Source organism: Saccostrea echinata, unplaced genomic scaffold (genome assembly GCF_033153115.1).
Source record: "Saccostrea echinata isolate AGI-Se365-2 ecotype Australia unplaced genomic scaffold, CSIRO_AGI_Sech_v1 ptg000041l, whole genome shotgun sequence".
In the NCBI taxonomy this organism is placed as follows: domain Eukaryota; kingdom Metazoa; phylum Mollusca; class Bivalvia; order Ostreida; family Ostreidae; genus Saccostrea; species Saccostrea echinata.
Genome location: NW_026889790.1, coordinates 2,353,056 through 2,369,417, shown reverse-complemented (window position 1 = coordinate 2,369,417; position 16,362 = coordinate 2,353,056). Strand labels below are relative to the sequence as shown.

General features: G+C 35.1%; 2 protein-coding genes across 3 annotated transcripts; one reads left to right on the top strand and one right to left on the bottom strand.

The window, feature by feature from the left end:
* The first annotated feature begins 30 nt into the window (after positions 1-30).
* On the top strand, positions 31-5,374 carry LOC133200736 (uncharacterized). The gene is made up of 4 exons (XM_061336518.1): positions 31-192; positions 2,594-2,749; positions 3,261-3,487; positions 3,640-5,374. The coding sequence occupies exons 1-4, from the start codon at positions 60-62 to the stop codon at positions 4,735-4,737; spliced, it is 1,614 nt and encodes a 537-aa protein (XP_061192502.1). The 5' UTR covers positions 31-59; the 3' UTR covers positions 4,738-5,374.
* A 1,990-nt stretch (positions 5,375-7,364) lies between these two features.
* Positions 7,365-15,906, bottom strand: LOC133200735 (sterol carrier protein 2-like). 2 transcript variants are annotated; one of them, XM_061336517.1, is made up of 18 exons: positions 15,824-15,906; positions 15,262-15,319; positions 14,895-14,966; positions 14,676-14,740; positions 14,337-14,400; positions 13,921-13,985; positions 13,170-13,296; positions 12,921-12,984; positions 12,366-12,452; positions 12,033-12,183; positions 11,711-11,762; positions 11,001-11,096; positions 10,674-10,781; positions 8,655-8,805; positions 8,356-8,455; positions 8,138-8,267; positions 7,937-8,013; positions 7,365-7,726 (listed from the first exon to the last, which is right to left on the bottom strand). In XM_061336517.1, the coding sequence occupies exons 1-18, from the start codon at positions 15,884-15,886 to the stop codon at positions 7,634-7,636; spliced, it is 1,623 nt and encodes a 540-aa protein (XP_061192501.1). In that variant the 5' UTR covers positions 15,887-15,906; the 3' UTR covers positions 7,365-7,633. The 2 variants fall into 2 exon arrangements, with proteins under 2 accessions (XP_061192501.1, XP_061192500.1); XM_061336516.1 differs by lacking the exon at positions 13,921-13,985 and adding an exon at positions 13,811-13,875.
* Positions 15,907-16,362: the final 456 nt, after the last annotated feature.

Below are 16,362 nucleotides of genomic sequence, written 5' to 3'. Positions count from 1 at the left end.
AAATATTCACAGTAGGGTGGGTTAAAAGAACGCTCTGCGAACTCAGATGTTAAGCAACTATGGCATCCTACGATCGTGATTTTGAACGATTAAAGCGAATGTTAAAAGCACCCGCTCCTCACCGTAAATTCGTACTTTGTCAAATTGCGGTGACTGCTGTAGTTATATATTTCTGGTACAGTTTTAATGAAGGTCAGTACTTCGGAGTCATCTTTCGTCTTTGTAATTGTCAGAAATAAGGCACCTCTAGCTGCAGAATTATAGCTCTCTGGGACAGAAAATTCGGACAGACAAACCAGAGAGCTTCAGATCCACCCATTGTAAAAAAAAGACTTATGGTATCAATTTTTGGTCTCAGGCTTCGTGTATTATTTCCAACATGATATCCCCCACCCACCCCCACCTAGACTCAGGCTAAAGCTTTGTACAGTGTTGTATCTTCTGTGACAACGTATAAACATATATTTTATCATAATACCTCTACTGTAAGGTTTACCCTACTGTAATAACTGTATAATATGTTTACGTTTCGACCATTTGGGCAAACGCAGATTCACACAGCTAAGTTACACTTGCAACTTTGATCCAACTCTAAACTTCAAACTGAGACACAATCTAAACTTTGATATCGTATGTAAGTTGCATGTCTGTAACAGAGTCTAAATAGGCCAAGTGCAATATTTTAACAAAAGGCATTATAGAGTAGGCACAACTGTTTTTTTTTTTCTTTTAAGCTCCCTGCTTTACAAAACTAAGGGACTGTTATATTTGGCATTATCGCGTGGAATTCTGGTAGCGAAGGAATTTTGGGAAGGTTGCACAGGAAAATTTGCATTACGAATATACAAATTTCATTTTGAATTTCCTCTTTGTCGTTGGTCTATTGAGCTCACTTCGTGAGAGGCGCTTTGCGCAGCTAGCTGCACTCGCTATAAAATGAACGCCATAAGTCTGTCTGTTTCCCTGAGAATTAAGGCACTACTTCCCCCATCTGAAGACTACTACCCAGTCTTCAACAAATCCCAGGAGTCCAATGCCCAGGACCTGGTAAAGTTGGAAGTGGGCTTGTGGAAATTGCATACTTAGTGACTTACAAGCCCGAAGGGCATGTATATTTGCAGGCTTAATCCTCCATATTGTTTAAAACGATGTACTTTCACTTTTGTTTTGAGTGATCAATTCATTGACCAGATGTTTCATTTTCATTCATGAAGTAAATATCAAATTGAATAACATCAATAACATTAAATATATTTAAAAGTGGTTGAATTATTCATCTAAAGTGAAGTGCAAACTAAAATTTTAACAACATTTTATTCTAAAAAAAATTTTTGCATTGGAGACACAAAAAGAGTAATTGTTGAAAACAATTAATCAGCTGTTATATTATGGCCTGGAAATAGATCAATGAAAATAAATTTCAGATAATTTTCTTGGTGCAAAAAGGCAAATAAGAACAAGATTACTTGATAAAATTCTGGGCATGTAAATATTTGTTCAAGCTAGTGTAATTAGTGGGTACACCTGCCCGAAGGGCTTGTGCTGAAAAAAAGATTTGGCAAAGACCGCTACCTGTAAAAATATCAGAGCTACTCCCTGGGACTACTCCCTCATTAATATTCATAAATATTTTTAATGTAATCAATATGCTCAGTGGGTGGAGCATTCAAGGAATCTCAAGTCAGTGACATAATGTTATTAGCAAATTGAATGTAACTTTTTCGACATGTGATGTCTAAATCATATTGGAATTACATGTATAGCAAAATGATGAGCACAATAATTCTTTAAAATTTCTGAGAAATTATTTTATTTTTTAAATGTGTCATTATTTTCTCCGTATTGGTGCATTAGATATCTAGTAAAATTTTAGTTATATATAATGTATTTGTTTATTTGAATTCTTCTATATTGTCTAAAAATGTCTGAGTATCTGGTTTAATAAATCTCCTTAGATTGTTTTGGTACAATAAAAACAGTTATGGAATGGGTACTCAGGAAATAGCAAGTTGATGGTTCGCCTCGGTAGAAAATTACTTCCCGTGGTGGCTTCGCCGCCTCGGGAAATAGTTTCCACCATTGGTTCTTGGGGAACCATAAATTTGCTATTTTCCTCATTACCATTCCATATCTGGATAGTACTCTTGTTACTATATTTATCTTTCAGTGGTTCCAAATGACCCTTATTGGGCTTGGAATGTCAGTTTAAAATTTCGCATTTTGACCTCCATATTATGGTTGTGTTGAAATATGCATACTGGGGTTGTATTGAAAAGAAAACTTACATGCCTGTTGTTTTATTTATCTTTCTTTTTTTATGTTTAATGTACATGTATACATTATATTTGACAACCCATCCCCCAACCTCCAAGTTTTAATTAAATTTACTCAACAGATATATTTTTGTTGACATGCATATTTCAGCACAACCCCAGTATGAATGTCAGAATGCAAGTTTTCTGAAGCCGACATTCCCAGGCCAAAGAGGGCCAATTGAAACCATTGAAAGGGAAGATTCTGTACAAAAATAACTTGCAACAAATGGAGGAATAGGGAGAATGGTAAATTTGATTTTATGTTTTTGATTTTGAAGGTTTTACTCCCTGGTTTCTGAGAAAGATCCCAGTGCTGCATGTTGGATCAGATGTCAGCCCCATGGTCTACTTTCCACATGCAAATGAAGATGGAAACAACATTGAATGGGCCAGACATGTGAATAGTAAACAGGCATTGCAGGATGCCATTGCAGGTAGATATTTTCAGTCACAAGTTATACCAAAACAAGCAGATAAGAATTAAGAAAGGAATTGTGTTACTTTTTTTTACCCAAAGACACAGACTTGAATTATTCATATTTATTCTACATAATTGTTTTCAATGTAATATTGTATAATACAGTGTCTGTGCTTTCATTGATTATGACTGCCATGGATATTGTGTCTATATATCTGCCTTATATCCCCACCAGGTGATGTAGACATGATACAGGGTGATATTTACCTTGACAATGTGTCTATATTTCTGTTTTATATCCCCACCAGGTGATGTAGACATGATACAGGGTGATATTTACCTTGACAATGTGTCTACATTTCTGTCTTATATCCCCACCAGGTGATGTTGACATGATACAGGGCGATATTTACCTTGACAATGTGTCTATATTTCTGTCTTATATCCCCACCAGGTGATGTTGACATGATACAGGGTGATATTTACCTTGACAATGTGTCTATATTTCTGTCTTATATCCCCACCAGGTGATGTAGACATGATACAGGGTGATGTTTTGCTGAAGGGACAGGACACTGACCATCAGTACCTCACTCCATTGATGGGCCGCTTACCAGACAGTAAAAGTGATCTAACCCTTGACCTTTGGCTACAGGAGATTATGCTAGCTTATCATAAAGGAATCAAAATCTCATTCCAGTCCAACGATGCTGTGGAGATAACTCTACAGAAGTTAAAGGATTCAAAGAGAGGGGTGATTTATTTAAATATCTATATTACTGACTAGGTGAATAGGTGGAAATTTTATAGAATTAAAAAAAGAAAATGAATGACAATAAAATTTATTAGGAAAATTCTTTTTACCCAAAGGCCATATTGTTTGATTGTTCTTGTATTTGTTTGCAGCTTATGAGGCCAGTTTGGCTGCATGCTGACATCCTACAGGGACCTCATGGATCCAAACCAAGAGTTGACATGATTAGATATTTCAAACATGTCAAGCGGTTGTTCCCAGAGTGCACCATGTCCCTTGGATGGACAACGGGAACCCATACTGATCTGAGTCTGAGTGGGTATTCCTGGGATGGTGTACTGGACATGTACCATGCTATCATGGATGCAGAACTGGAACAACCTATCGTCATCTCTGTCAGATCCTCACTGATTCGAAACTCCGTCCCTCAGATAAAATGGTTGACAGATAACACTAAGGCCAGTGTGTTTATATGGCAAGAGGAAGGGGAGAGAACTGCACCTGAGAATCTGATGCACATTGCCTACAGATTTGCTCCAGAGAAATCTTACTGGGATATCCATGACAAAAATTTAAAGGCTCACCTCAAAAAGAATAGAAACAAGTCCAGTTCAAATCTAAGCCCTTATGCCAAAAAAAGGGACACTGTTCTCTTCCGTCCGGAGGCTTGGTTGAAGATGGGTCTATACATGGAACACCACTCAGTGCTACCTAGTGAAGAAGCTTTGGTTTTACAGAGCCGTGCCGTGTATGTAATCACTAAAACAAAGTATAAACCATCGGATCTAACCTCCCTCAATGGTCGGGTCCAATTCTTAAACAGAAAAAAACGAGATGTGGTTCCTAATGAGACAGGACTGAGTATATATGTGCGTTCTACTGCCTACACTGATTTTGAAAACATTGTTGGTATTCAGTGTTTTCTTGGGTTGGACGGTCAGATGAAGATTATGTCTAGTCACCTGAATACAGAATTCCAGAAGAGTATGAGATTTACCCCAGGGACGTCTAATTGTTTCCGGTTCTCTGTGGTTGACACTCAGACAGCAATTGTTTTCCGAGTGATGATTCTTCATGATTGCCATACACTGGAGAGTGTGATGCCTATGAATGCTGCGAAGGCCGAGCTCAAGCTTGAGGTCCCACGGACAATTGGAAATGAAATGAACCCGTTCATTGTTAAGTTAGAGGATAGCAATCGTGTCGCTGTTTTTGATGAACTCCATGTTAAACATGGTGGCTACTTATAACATATGCTGACATGATATAGATGTCAGTATTTTCTACAATTTAAATCAAACAGGTGCTTCTTTTCCTGTAAATGCATACAAACAGAGCCCTGAATTCAACACGATCCATCACAGTTCAGAACATTTAGGGCCCAAGTGAGATTTATTACAAGTATGGGACTATTTTTGTACTCCATTTATAATATACATGTAATCATTGTAAATCTCATGACAACAGTCATGACTTCTCATTCCAAAGCTTGATTGAAATATTTATGCTTAAAAATAGTAACACCCTTGAATTAGGGCATTCCATTTGTTTCTTCCTCAGTACCATATACAGTTGTATATTGTACTATCTCTAGTCTAACTAGTACATCTCATTATTATTGTTCTTCCATTCAATGTAAATATAAACCACTTAACACAGTGATTTCAAATTCATGTACTGTGAAATCACTCATTTTCGTGGGGGTTTAATTTTCATTGTATTTGAGGAATGAAGTGTCCTATGAATTTTTATCTTCTACAAAATACATATTTCATACTGATGTACATGTATGATATTTCTCCTTTAACCATGAAATGTAATTCCTTTGAACCAGTGATATTTCTTCAAACCACAAAAATTTGACCCCATGAAAATAAGTAATTTAATTGACTGTACATGTACACGTGTAAGGATCCTTTCATTTTCTTGTACATATTTATAGTCAAGATTGCCAGAATTTTTCCTTGTTTTTCTATGTGTGCATGTGGAAATATTCAAGTTATTATCTTTTACTGTTATTTTGAATTATACCTCACATAGCTGCAATAGTGCAGCTCCCTACTTTCTTGAAGGGGGAAGCAGAAAAAATATAATTGGGGAGAGTTACATTTTATATTTTATATTTATACTTTACCGATATGAGTCAGATATTTTTTTTTAAAGTTTTGTTTAGTATTATAATCTACATGTCATTCCATTTATAGTGTGAAATATTGAAAAGGTTAGTGATTTAATGTGATTTAGAATAGTTTATTATATACCAGTTAGTAGTAGTTGCAAGTTCACAATATTTAGTTCTTGACAAGTTATATATTTCAATGAATTGTGATATATTTGTACTAAACATATCATGTAAATCTTTGTTTTTTATATGTTCTATTTATTAGACACATTTATTACACATCCCATCTTATAAATCCAGATGATGAACACTGTGTGTGTCTAAGAGAACAAAACTATTTATATTCGCCAATATAATGTATAATTATATCGTATTAATCACAGATGAGAGTTCTAAGAGCTTAGGGAATGCAATACTGATTTTGTACATTTATATTTTTGAAGCAGATCTTTTATGTCATGTGTAATAAATCACGTTCACTGTTAATAACACATTAATATCTATTTGGATGAAATAAATGATTTTGAACACGTGTACATGAAGTCAATATTGGGACTTATTGATATTATATTTTTTTAGAAAATCATGGTATAAAAAAATGGCCACTTCAGTTGGGTATTAATATTTATACCAGTACTTCAATAGACAGATCTTGAATGGTCTATTTCTTAAAATAAAAATAAGTTCTGCATGTTTTTTTGAATTGTAACCTAATGGCATTGGCCCTCGGTTTAGTCACAAGATAGGTGCCCTAACAACCATCCAGGCAGGAGCAATATTTCAAGTATTAAGTCATTGCTTTGTAAATCTGTATCTCCCTCAAGGAATTGTCATACAAGATAACAGAGAACACTTTACAAAAATTTTACACATAATGTGGACTTCCTTTATAAACAATGGGCTTGTGTGTCTAATGTTGTTTCAGTAGTCTTCTAACTAGCTACCAAATTCTTCCACAACCAAATTTTATTCATACATTACCAAATTACCCTGATTTGACTATACCTCAACAAAAGGGGGGGGGGGGGACCAAAAACAGCCTTTCATTTTAAACAGTAAAAGGTTATGTCTGAAAAGTTATACACAAAATTTTGACACAGCTTTTTAATTTGAACTTACTTTTCTAGAAATATTATATTCATGCTTTAAACACAACACTCCCATTCATGATTGTCCCATTTAGAACAGGACTACTATTTAGCTAAATTTCAAACTAAAAATGTATGGTATACATGTACTTGGAATTTCTCTCTCGTGTTTGCCGCAAAACTTTTTTTTTATCATCAAAGAATGTTGAAATGCCTTTTGTATTTTACTGTTAACATCAAATGGAATATGAAAACAGTTTTAAAATGTGTGCCAATAAACTATAAATCTATTTTGTCCTTCTACATGAAACTTTACTCAACTACAGTTCAAACTTTTTACACCCATACAGAATGTAAACTGTATACAAATATTTCTTACATAATCCAATACGTTCAATGTAGAGGTTAAAGGTATGTCATAATTAAACAATATATTTGATATGTATTCAAGAAATTCCTACATAAATGTATATCATCATTAAGAAATAATACTGTTTATATTAATAATAATATTGTTTATACATGTAATAATATTGTTTAGCACATAAATATTAATACAATGATTTACACAGACCTGTCAATTTATAATAATTATTCATAGAATATCATTATAAAAGTTTCATAAACAAGATTTTTCAATTTAAAAATGGAAGAGAGTACAAAATCAATGGCTACAAAAACAGGATTTAATAAATTAAATTTTGTTCTGATAGTCAGTCTAACTACAGAGAGATCATAAAATCTCAACAATCACAAATCACATCATAAAATCTCGATAATCATAAATCACTACTATTGATCAACAGTTGGTATGGTCACATGATCAAATTATAAGGTGGGTGGGTGAATTGCAAGTGTCACATGGTCTCTCTGAATAGCACAATGTTATCTGAGTAATTGTCTCTTTGCTGATGGTGATTCCTTTATCTTGCTCCTTCACAACTTTGACTTGGTTCTGTTCTGGAATTCTCTCAGTTTCATGGCCAGCCCCATGTTTCCCTGGATTTTTAGCTTTCCTTGGAAGAATGCCTGAAAAATGAGACAATAATGTAATTGAAATGCTTGTGTGCTCTCCTTACATCAATGAAAGATACATCATACATCAAACATCATGATGGAGGCAGGCTTCTAATAAATTTATAATAAATACTGATTAGCAGGTTATAATTAGCCGAGGAGAACAATTGAGATCTTTTATATAGTCCCATAGTGTTTCTCTGTATCTATACAGGAACCTACCTGCTGAGGATTTAATTTTCCTGTCATCAGGTTAACCATATCATCATCTGTCATTATGATTGTTACATCTCCTTTTGCTAAAAAGAAAAGAAATAATTCATCACCTACCAGAAACAGTTCTATTTAAGAAATTTATCCTATATAACAGACAATACTGATCCACTCCATTAAAATTCCGTTTTCAGATTGATTGACACATACGCTCGACTCCAAACTTGACAGATCCACTGCCATTTTTGGCATCCACTACCCACACTCCCTCCTTTCCACCAGAACCTTTCACTTTAAAACAGAAAACTCCTTTCATCTTCTTCACCCAGGCTTGACCATCCTAGTTAAAATACAAAGACTTTATTAAATCTAATCATCTCTAAATTTCACTTTTAACTTCCATAAGTTATGGTACAAATCTTTCATACCTTGTCAAGATTTTCCTTGATTTCATCGAAGATGACACGACATTTGAAGTCCTTCTCTGCTGAGCTGCTGGCAGGAGCTGCCTGAATTTGTCTTCCAGTTCTATAGAACATGCATGTACAATATACTACTTCAATTAAACACAACATACAAGTAGAATGTCACTTTACTTACCTAAACTTACTACAAAATATCATTTAAATCCTGAAACACTCTCAGCATGTTTTCATCTCTTTCTCTAAGTGAAAGACTGCTTTAACAAGTGTGTGGGAGAACCTAGTTATAAACCTTACATACTTACTGAGCATAAGGAAATCCCAGTCTATAAATAGTAATAACCACAGCTCCCCCTAGTCCCAGATTGTGTTGTAGAGCCACCTTAGCTTCTTTAACTTGTCTTTTTCCAGCCATTCCCCTCAGCTGCCAACAGAGCTCTGCACACTGGGCCAGGCCTGGGGATAAACATTGTATGTTAGTCACACCGAGTCAGGTGTGGGGATATAAATCACATGTTAGTCACACTGAGCCAGGTCTGGGGATATAAATCACATGTTAGTCACACAGAGCCAGACCTAGGGATATAAATCACATGTTACTCACACTGAGCCATGCCTGGGGATATAAATCACCTGTGAGTCACATAGAGCCTGGTCTGGGGAAACAAATCACATTAGTCACACTGAGCCAGGTCTGGGGATATAAATCACATGTTAGTCACACTGAGCCAGGTCTGGGAATATAAACCACCTGTTAGTCACTCTGAGCCAGGTCTAGGGATATAAATCACATGTTAGTCACACTGAGCCAAGCCTGGGGATATCAATCACCTGTTAGTCACTCTGAGCCAGGTCTGGGGATATAAATCACATGTTAGTCACACTGAGCCAGATCTGGGAATATAAATCACCTGTTAGTCACACTGAGCCAGGTCTGGGGATATCAATCACATGTTACTCACTCTGAGCCAGGTCTGGGGATATAAATCACATGTTAGTCACACTGAGCCAGGTCTGGGGATATCAATCACCTGTTAGTCACACTGAGCCAGGTCTGGGGATATAGATTACATGTTAGTCACACTGAGCCAGGTCTGGGGATATAAATCACATGTTAGTCACACTGAGCCAAGCCTGGGGATATCAATCACCTGTTAGTCACTCTGAGCCAGGTCTGGGGATATAAATCACATGTTAGTCACACTGAGCCAGGTCTGGGGATATCAATCACCTGTTAGTCACACTGAGCCAGGTCTGGGGATATAGATTACATGTTAGTCACACTGAGCCAGGTCCTGGGATATAGATTACATGTTAGTCACACTGAGCCAGGTCTGGGGATATATATCACAAGTTAGTCACATTGAGCCAGGTCTGGGGATATAAATCACCTGTTAGTCACACTGAGCCAGGTCTGGGAATATAAGTCACATGTAAGTCACACAGAGCCAGGTCTGGGGATATAGATCGCATGTTTGTCACTCTGAGCCAGGTCTGGGGATATAAATCACCTGTTAGTCACACTGAGCCAGGTCTGGGGATATAAATCACACATTAGTTACATTGAGCCAATCTATCTTATTTACATGAATAACATATATTTTAAACTAACCAGGTCTAGGGATATAATTCACATGTAAGTCACACTAAGCCAGGTTGAGGGATATAAATCATGTATTAGTCGCATTGAGCCAGGTCTGGGGATATATATCACATGTAAGTGAAATGGTAATTCTACAAGGATTATATCTTAACTAGCCAAGTGTTTCTGATCTGCTACATTCCTGACTGGTAAGATAAAAAGCTACTCTAAAAATAGTTATGGCATCATCCAAATTTAAATTGATGTGCACATAAAGTAATCTTGAATCTCTATTGTAAATATAGACTGGCAATCTAGGAACAAATAATCATCACCTGATACCTGCTTGTAAAATATTCTTTTTTAAAATGCTCTTTATTTCTGTCAATGACACAAGCTATGTGTATAAGGTAAGACTCAAGATCACATGATATAAACCATCTTCAATTTCAATAGCATGATAGGCCATGGGCTTGTAAGAAGTTTAGCTGATAAGAAACACTTGGCTAGCGAAGATGTAGAATTATACACATTTTAAACATTTGGAAAGAAATGTACTTTTCTTTGACATGTACAAGTTTTAAAAGTCAAATCATCTGAAAAGAAAAATAAATGCACTGCAGATAGTATTAATGATTCTTGGTTTATCTTAATGATTTAGAGAATATGTTTGGTATTCCTGTATCTTTCTTAATGGGAAGTAATCGTGAAAGTGAATCTAGTATTAATGGTAAAGTATTACCAGTAGCACCTAGAGGATGACCCTTGGAAATGAGTCCACCACTTGGATTAATGACATACTTCCCACCATATGTGTTGTTCCCAGAGTCAACTAAATCCTTAGCCTTCCCTGTTGCAATCAAACACCATAAGTTTGTTTTTTTTTTTTTCTTTGACATGGTTGTATACATGTACATGTCTATTGTAAAATTGTTGATACATTTTAAATAAGAATGCAAGGAGTTTCCTAGTCATATGATTAGCTCATAGCAATTATTATGATAATTGAACCTTCTAATAAGGCTCTAACTATTCCATCTCCCTACGACTTTACCAGAAGGTACCTTACCTTCAGCACACAGACCCAGAGCCTCATATGTGATCAGTTCATTACAGGAGAAGCAGTCATGGAGTTCTATAACCTGTACTGCATCTCTACTCAAACCTGAAACAAACAAAACAATATTAAGTAGAACTCAGTCTTATTTGTGTAGGCTTATTGTTCACTCAGAATAAGTTGATCAAGCAAACTGCATCAGATTATACTTCACATGATTCTTATCACTTTTTGGTTGTGACATTTCAAAGAAAAATAGATGCCCATGTGAATCTCAACATAGGGATTTTTTTTTGTTAGGAATATAACAGATTTTTGACTCCGGCTCATATGAAAAAAAGTTTAAATTTATACATATATGTACGTATCAATCAAAAGTTCAGTCAATATTTAGCCAGGACAATAGAAGAACTTGATCTCCAGTATCTGTCAGAAATACTCATTCCTTTAAACTTTCCATTGTACATTAGACTTTGAGATGTAGGAATTTAAACTCTCCCCTTTTGGAACAAGATAAACACACACATGTACATCTATAAAGTTATTAAACATTGTTATCTCAAATGCCATGGAAATACATGTATCTAAATAATTTGGCAGTCCAAACCACTCTTTCTTTAGGTATTCTAACCTTGATATCTGGAATTCCTGGATATCTTGAATTTTTTGGGTCCCATCGAGTTCATGATAACAAGGTTTGACTGTATATTACATTATCTTACCTGCTTTCTCAAATGCCCTGTCAGCTGCAGCTTTAGCCATGTCATATCCAACCTAATAAACAAAATAGTGGATTAAATTTACATGTACATGTATATATGCATACCTACATGTAAATAACTTGTGGATTAGATTTACTTGTATATATACCTGTCAATGTAACACATAGTTGGTAATAAACAGATTACACAAGGACCCGGGTCAGGAAATTTACCCCCCATCCCACCCCCACCCCCTGCAGACACAGATATGCCTCTGACTACAAACACCTTCCTGTTCCTGTACATTCTGATATACATGTAAACTAAGTCTGAGCCCCATTACCATTTTCATGCATGAGTTCTCCTTAAATGTGCTGGGGAAGTCAGTGCCCATTTCCATGGCAACAATTTCAACAGCTTGGTTTTGTAGATTGTGTTTTTTGACAAATTCCTCACTGCACAAAATGGCTGCTCCTGCTCCATCTGAGGTTGGACTAAAAATAAAATACAGGTAGTAACACTATAAATCTTTAGGTGTTAAACTTTTATAATAAAATAAGGACTTCAGAATTACTCTTGTGATGGAACTAAACATAAAATCATTGTTTGTCTTTATTCACAAAGTGAACAGTACATTTCACTCTGAATTTTTTTTCCATCAAACTGTGCTCCTTACCAGCATTGTAATTTGGTGAGTGGATCATGGATTTTTGGGGATGCCATGATCTGTTCCAGGGAATACTCATCTTGGAATTGAGAGTAGCTGTTTGAAAATTGATTGTATCATTAAGATGAGAAATAGTAGAGTTTAAAGAAACTGATGATTAAATAATGAGAGCAGTTCTTCTGAGTAAGCATAAAAACAAATCATTGATTACATATAATTCTTAAAATATTATTCTAATGCAACTATTTTTAGATTGGCTAAAGCAATGATAGAGTTTGAGGCAGTTAAATGAACATTACTAAGAGAACGCAAAAACACAAAGCGTTACATATTTCACATACAAAAACTCAATAAAATTAGACATTAACATCAAACAGGGTGCAAAAAATGCATTAGAATTAGAATAACTATCTTCTCATTTGTTATTTGCCACAGTTAATGCTGATTTAATGGTCGCAAACATCTGTTTTACCGGTAAAATTCACTTTGCAACCATCAAATCAGCATAAATGATCCTCAAGAAACTTTAGAAAAAAGGGCATCTTATCACTGATAATTACTTACGGATTATTAGTGGAATGTTTGTGATTTTTCCAGGCAATTTTGGCAAAATGTTCAGGTTTTGTTCCTAGAAGAAAAATTTCCCATTTTACTCAAAGTCAATGCATTGTCATCATTATTCATGTACACAAGTAAGTCATATCATTTAATATTGAATTTTTTTCAATTTACAAATAAATTGATTTATAAAATTTGGTTTGTTTCAAGTGAGGGAATCTCTTCTGTGTCTTTGTTGTATTGATTATTGTTTACCATATTTCTGCATGTGCTCCTTGCCCGCGTTTCCAAACATCTGAGCTGTGACTGGGCCTCTCTCCAGACCATGGGCATTCATCATCACCTCCATGTGTTTGTCCATTGGATTTGTTCTGTCAGTAAACTGAAACAAATCACAAAATGCAAATGACTTGGGATGTGTTTTATTTATGAACAGCTGATGGAAAACCTTTTCATGAATATTACCACTCTTAATACAGAACTATTTTGTTTGTTAGGATATTCACAGGTTGAGTATTAAAGCAGAAAATCTTCAAAAATTTCACAAACTTGAATAAAAGCTGGTTTACAATATTTACCAAATAATCAATTCAACTATAAGTAAAGTCAATCAAGAAAAATCCATTTCCACAGAGAGTAAGGTGAAAACAGCAGAAGAAGCCATTAAACAGTTTTAACTTCTCTAGCTAATTCACACACATAGAATATGCATTAAAAAATGTGAGCAATGTAAAAAAAATTACATTCCAAGCAATACTGAATTGAACTCCAAACACTCATATCAATTTCTACATGTAGATTAAATTTTGATGGGTTAAATGTAAAAGAATAAAGAAAGCAACTCAAGAAATTGTTAATGTTAACTTAGTAAACCACACCACACATATATATCTTACAGTTGATCCTAATGAGCCACGCTGCATCTTTTCAAATCCTAAGGCCATCACACAATCAGCCATGCCTGTAAAATAAGACAACATTATAAACAATCCAAGTAATCGGTTACCTTCTTCTTCAATGATCCTCGCTCCATCTTCTCAAAACCAAGAGCCAACACACAGTCAGCCAGCCCTAGAAATGGAGATAATGAGAAGGCAACTTTTCGAAAAAACAATTACCATTTCATAACCTGTAAGTAAGAATTGCTCTCAGGTCTTTATAAGATTTTGCAAGGCCAAAATAAGAGAGACTTTTCTCATCCTCCTTGTAGTTTAAAATTTGGTCACCACTGGTTGGAATAAGCCACACAGATCACTTTTACACATTGATCATTGTGATTTTGAAGATACACAATTCTCAAAATCCTTATTTTGATACATGTACTGGGTATGTAAAAGAGAAATACAATACTCCATCTTGGACGAGTGATCCCAATCCTTGTAAAACCCGATGAGAGATCCACCCCTCACACTCTGAACTCACCTCCCAAAATGAGGTTTCTTGCCATATACAAAGCAGTGGAGCCAGTAGCACAAGCATTGTTCACCTGTCGATGATACAAGGAAACAGTAATTCATCTTCAACCTAATTTAAAATTGCTTTGTACCTTTTCTAATCATTCACTTAAAACATCAAACAATAATGTTAGATTGCAAATCTAAATTTGGAATAAAGTTACATTCATTTCCTCAAAACTGAAATGACAAACTCAAATTATATATATAATAATAAATATAATATATTAGTGGCTGTAAAGTTTTTACCATGTCTAGAGGTTAATTTGATCTGTTATTTACAACAGTAAAAACTGCATCCACTTACATTATAGATGGGGATTCCACTCATTCCAAGTTGATACAGAGCTCTCTGTCCACTTGTTGTGTCACCTGAGAATATGACAGAATAAAATTATATTTTCTTCTCATTCAAACTGCTTGTTTATTTGAGTCTACATATCCATGAAAATATTATGAAATGCAGAAAAGTTTATTACTCTACTTTTACTTGTTCCAATAAACTTGTTTACATAAATGATATTACCGTAAACATATCCAACACAAGCCTGCTGCACCTCATCATATGTTATACCAGCATCCTCAAGGGCCTTTGTACCTACAGGAATGACAAAGGTTTGCAATACTCTCACAGATCATTATGCAAACTTTTTTATGTCTAATCAAACAAAGTTGATAAAATAACAACACATACAGAGAGATATAAACATTTATCACATTTAAATCTATCTGAGATAAACTGTCACTCATAGTACATACATAAATATATGTGTGTAGCTCTACATTTGGGGTTATCACAATACTTATCTAACATATTAGTATTGGACCTTCACTGTTCACAGCTATTTTACTGGATGTCATTTCTGATAAACACTTTTCAGAACAAAACAAACCTGCTTCTTTAGCCATTTGGGGGTAGTCAAAGTCATCCCTCCGGCCTGGCTTCTCAAACTGCACAATAAGTAATATGTAAACATGAATACTGGGTATTTTCTAAAATGTAAATAATTCCCATATGAAATAAAATATTTCTAGGATAAGTATGACAGAATTGAATGTATAGCTCTTCCAGGGTTTTTTTTCCATGCATTTTTTTTTTAAAATCGTTTAGCAAACAACACCCACATATTACAACTACATCAGTACATGTTTTAGCAAATTATGCAAGTTTAAAAATAGTCAACATGTTATTCGTGTTTCAATAATTGGCATAAAATACCCCCAAAAAAATCATTAAATGAAATAAACATTTTATTTTGATGTATTTACACTGCGAGCAGCTGTAGATTTATTCACATTTGCATAGTGACAGGGACTAGTCCTATGACTGATCAGAGGACAAAGTCCAACTCCATCGTTACTCGAATCAGTAAGCGTGTCTTGTTAAATCATATTGCTAAAAATGTTTGGAAACGCTTTTTCAAAATCATCTTATGATGTTGAAGACGATTTTACCTTTGTCATGCCTACCCCTACCACAAACACTCGTCTGCTTGGCGTCTTGCTGGAGGCAGCCATGTTGCTTGATCAACTACAGGAAGTGAAGAGGGAGATAAAACCCAAACCGCTATCCGTGCGTCACTTGTGTTTGAACTCGATGCCCATGGACCGCAATGCTCATCTGAATCACAAAGCGTAACCTCGAATATTGCAGTCTTGGAGTCAACGATTTTGTACGATGGCCGATATCAGCCTGTGCATATTCCGACTGCTATTGAAATTCGTACATTTAAAATGTACATTGACATGTACATTTTGCACTGACAGTGCACACTTCGTGCTCTTAAGGTATGTCACTCGTGAAATTTGTTGTATCAAGGATTTTTTGAAAAGTATATTTTAGATAAGTACTCAAAATTTCAAAGAAAATGGGGGGTCAGTGTGCATCTTCCTGAACTACGGTACAATTAAATTGACATTTTTGCACTTAAATTGTAACTCTTTGGTTAATAACTTTAATCTTTATCATATTTTATCAGATGTAATTGTGGCAA

Bases quoted from the DNA above. Each gene is read 5' to 3' on its own strand.
- LOC133200735 (XM_061336517.1), bottom strand. From the start codon at position 15,886: ATGGCTGCCTCCAGCAAGACGCCAAGCAGACGAGTGTTTGTGGTAGGG. The intron at 14,967-15,261 runs GTTTGTTTTGTT...TCATTCCTGTAG, and splicing joins CCAAATGGCTAAAGAAGCAG to GTACAAAGGCCCTTGAGGAT. The intron at 13,986-14,336 runs GTGAGTTCAGAG...CTCCATTTCTAG, and splicing joins AAGAAACCTCATTTTGGGAG to GGCTGGCTGACTGTGTGTTG.
- LOC133200736 (XM_061336518.1), top strand. From the start codon at position 60: ATGGCATCCTACGATCGTGATTTTGAACGATTAAAGCGAATGTTAAAA. The intron at 2,750-3,260 runs GTAGATATTTTC...TATCCCCACCAG, and splicing joins ATTGCAGGATGCCATTGCAG to GTGATGTAGACATGATACAG. The intron at 3,488-3,639 runs GTGATTTATTTA...ATTTGTTTGCAG, and splicing joins TAAAGGATTCAAAGAGAGGG to CTTATGAGGCCAGTTTGGCT.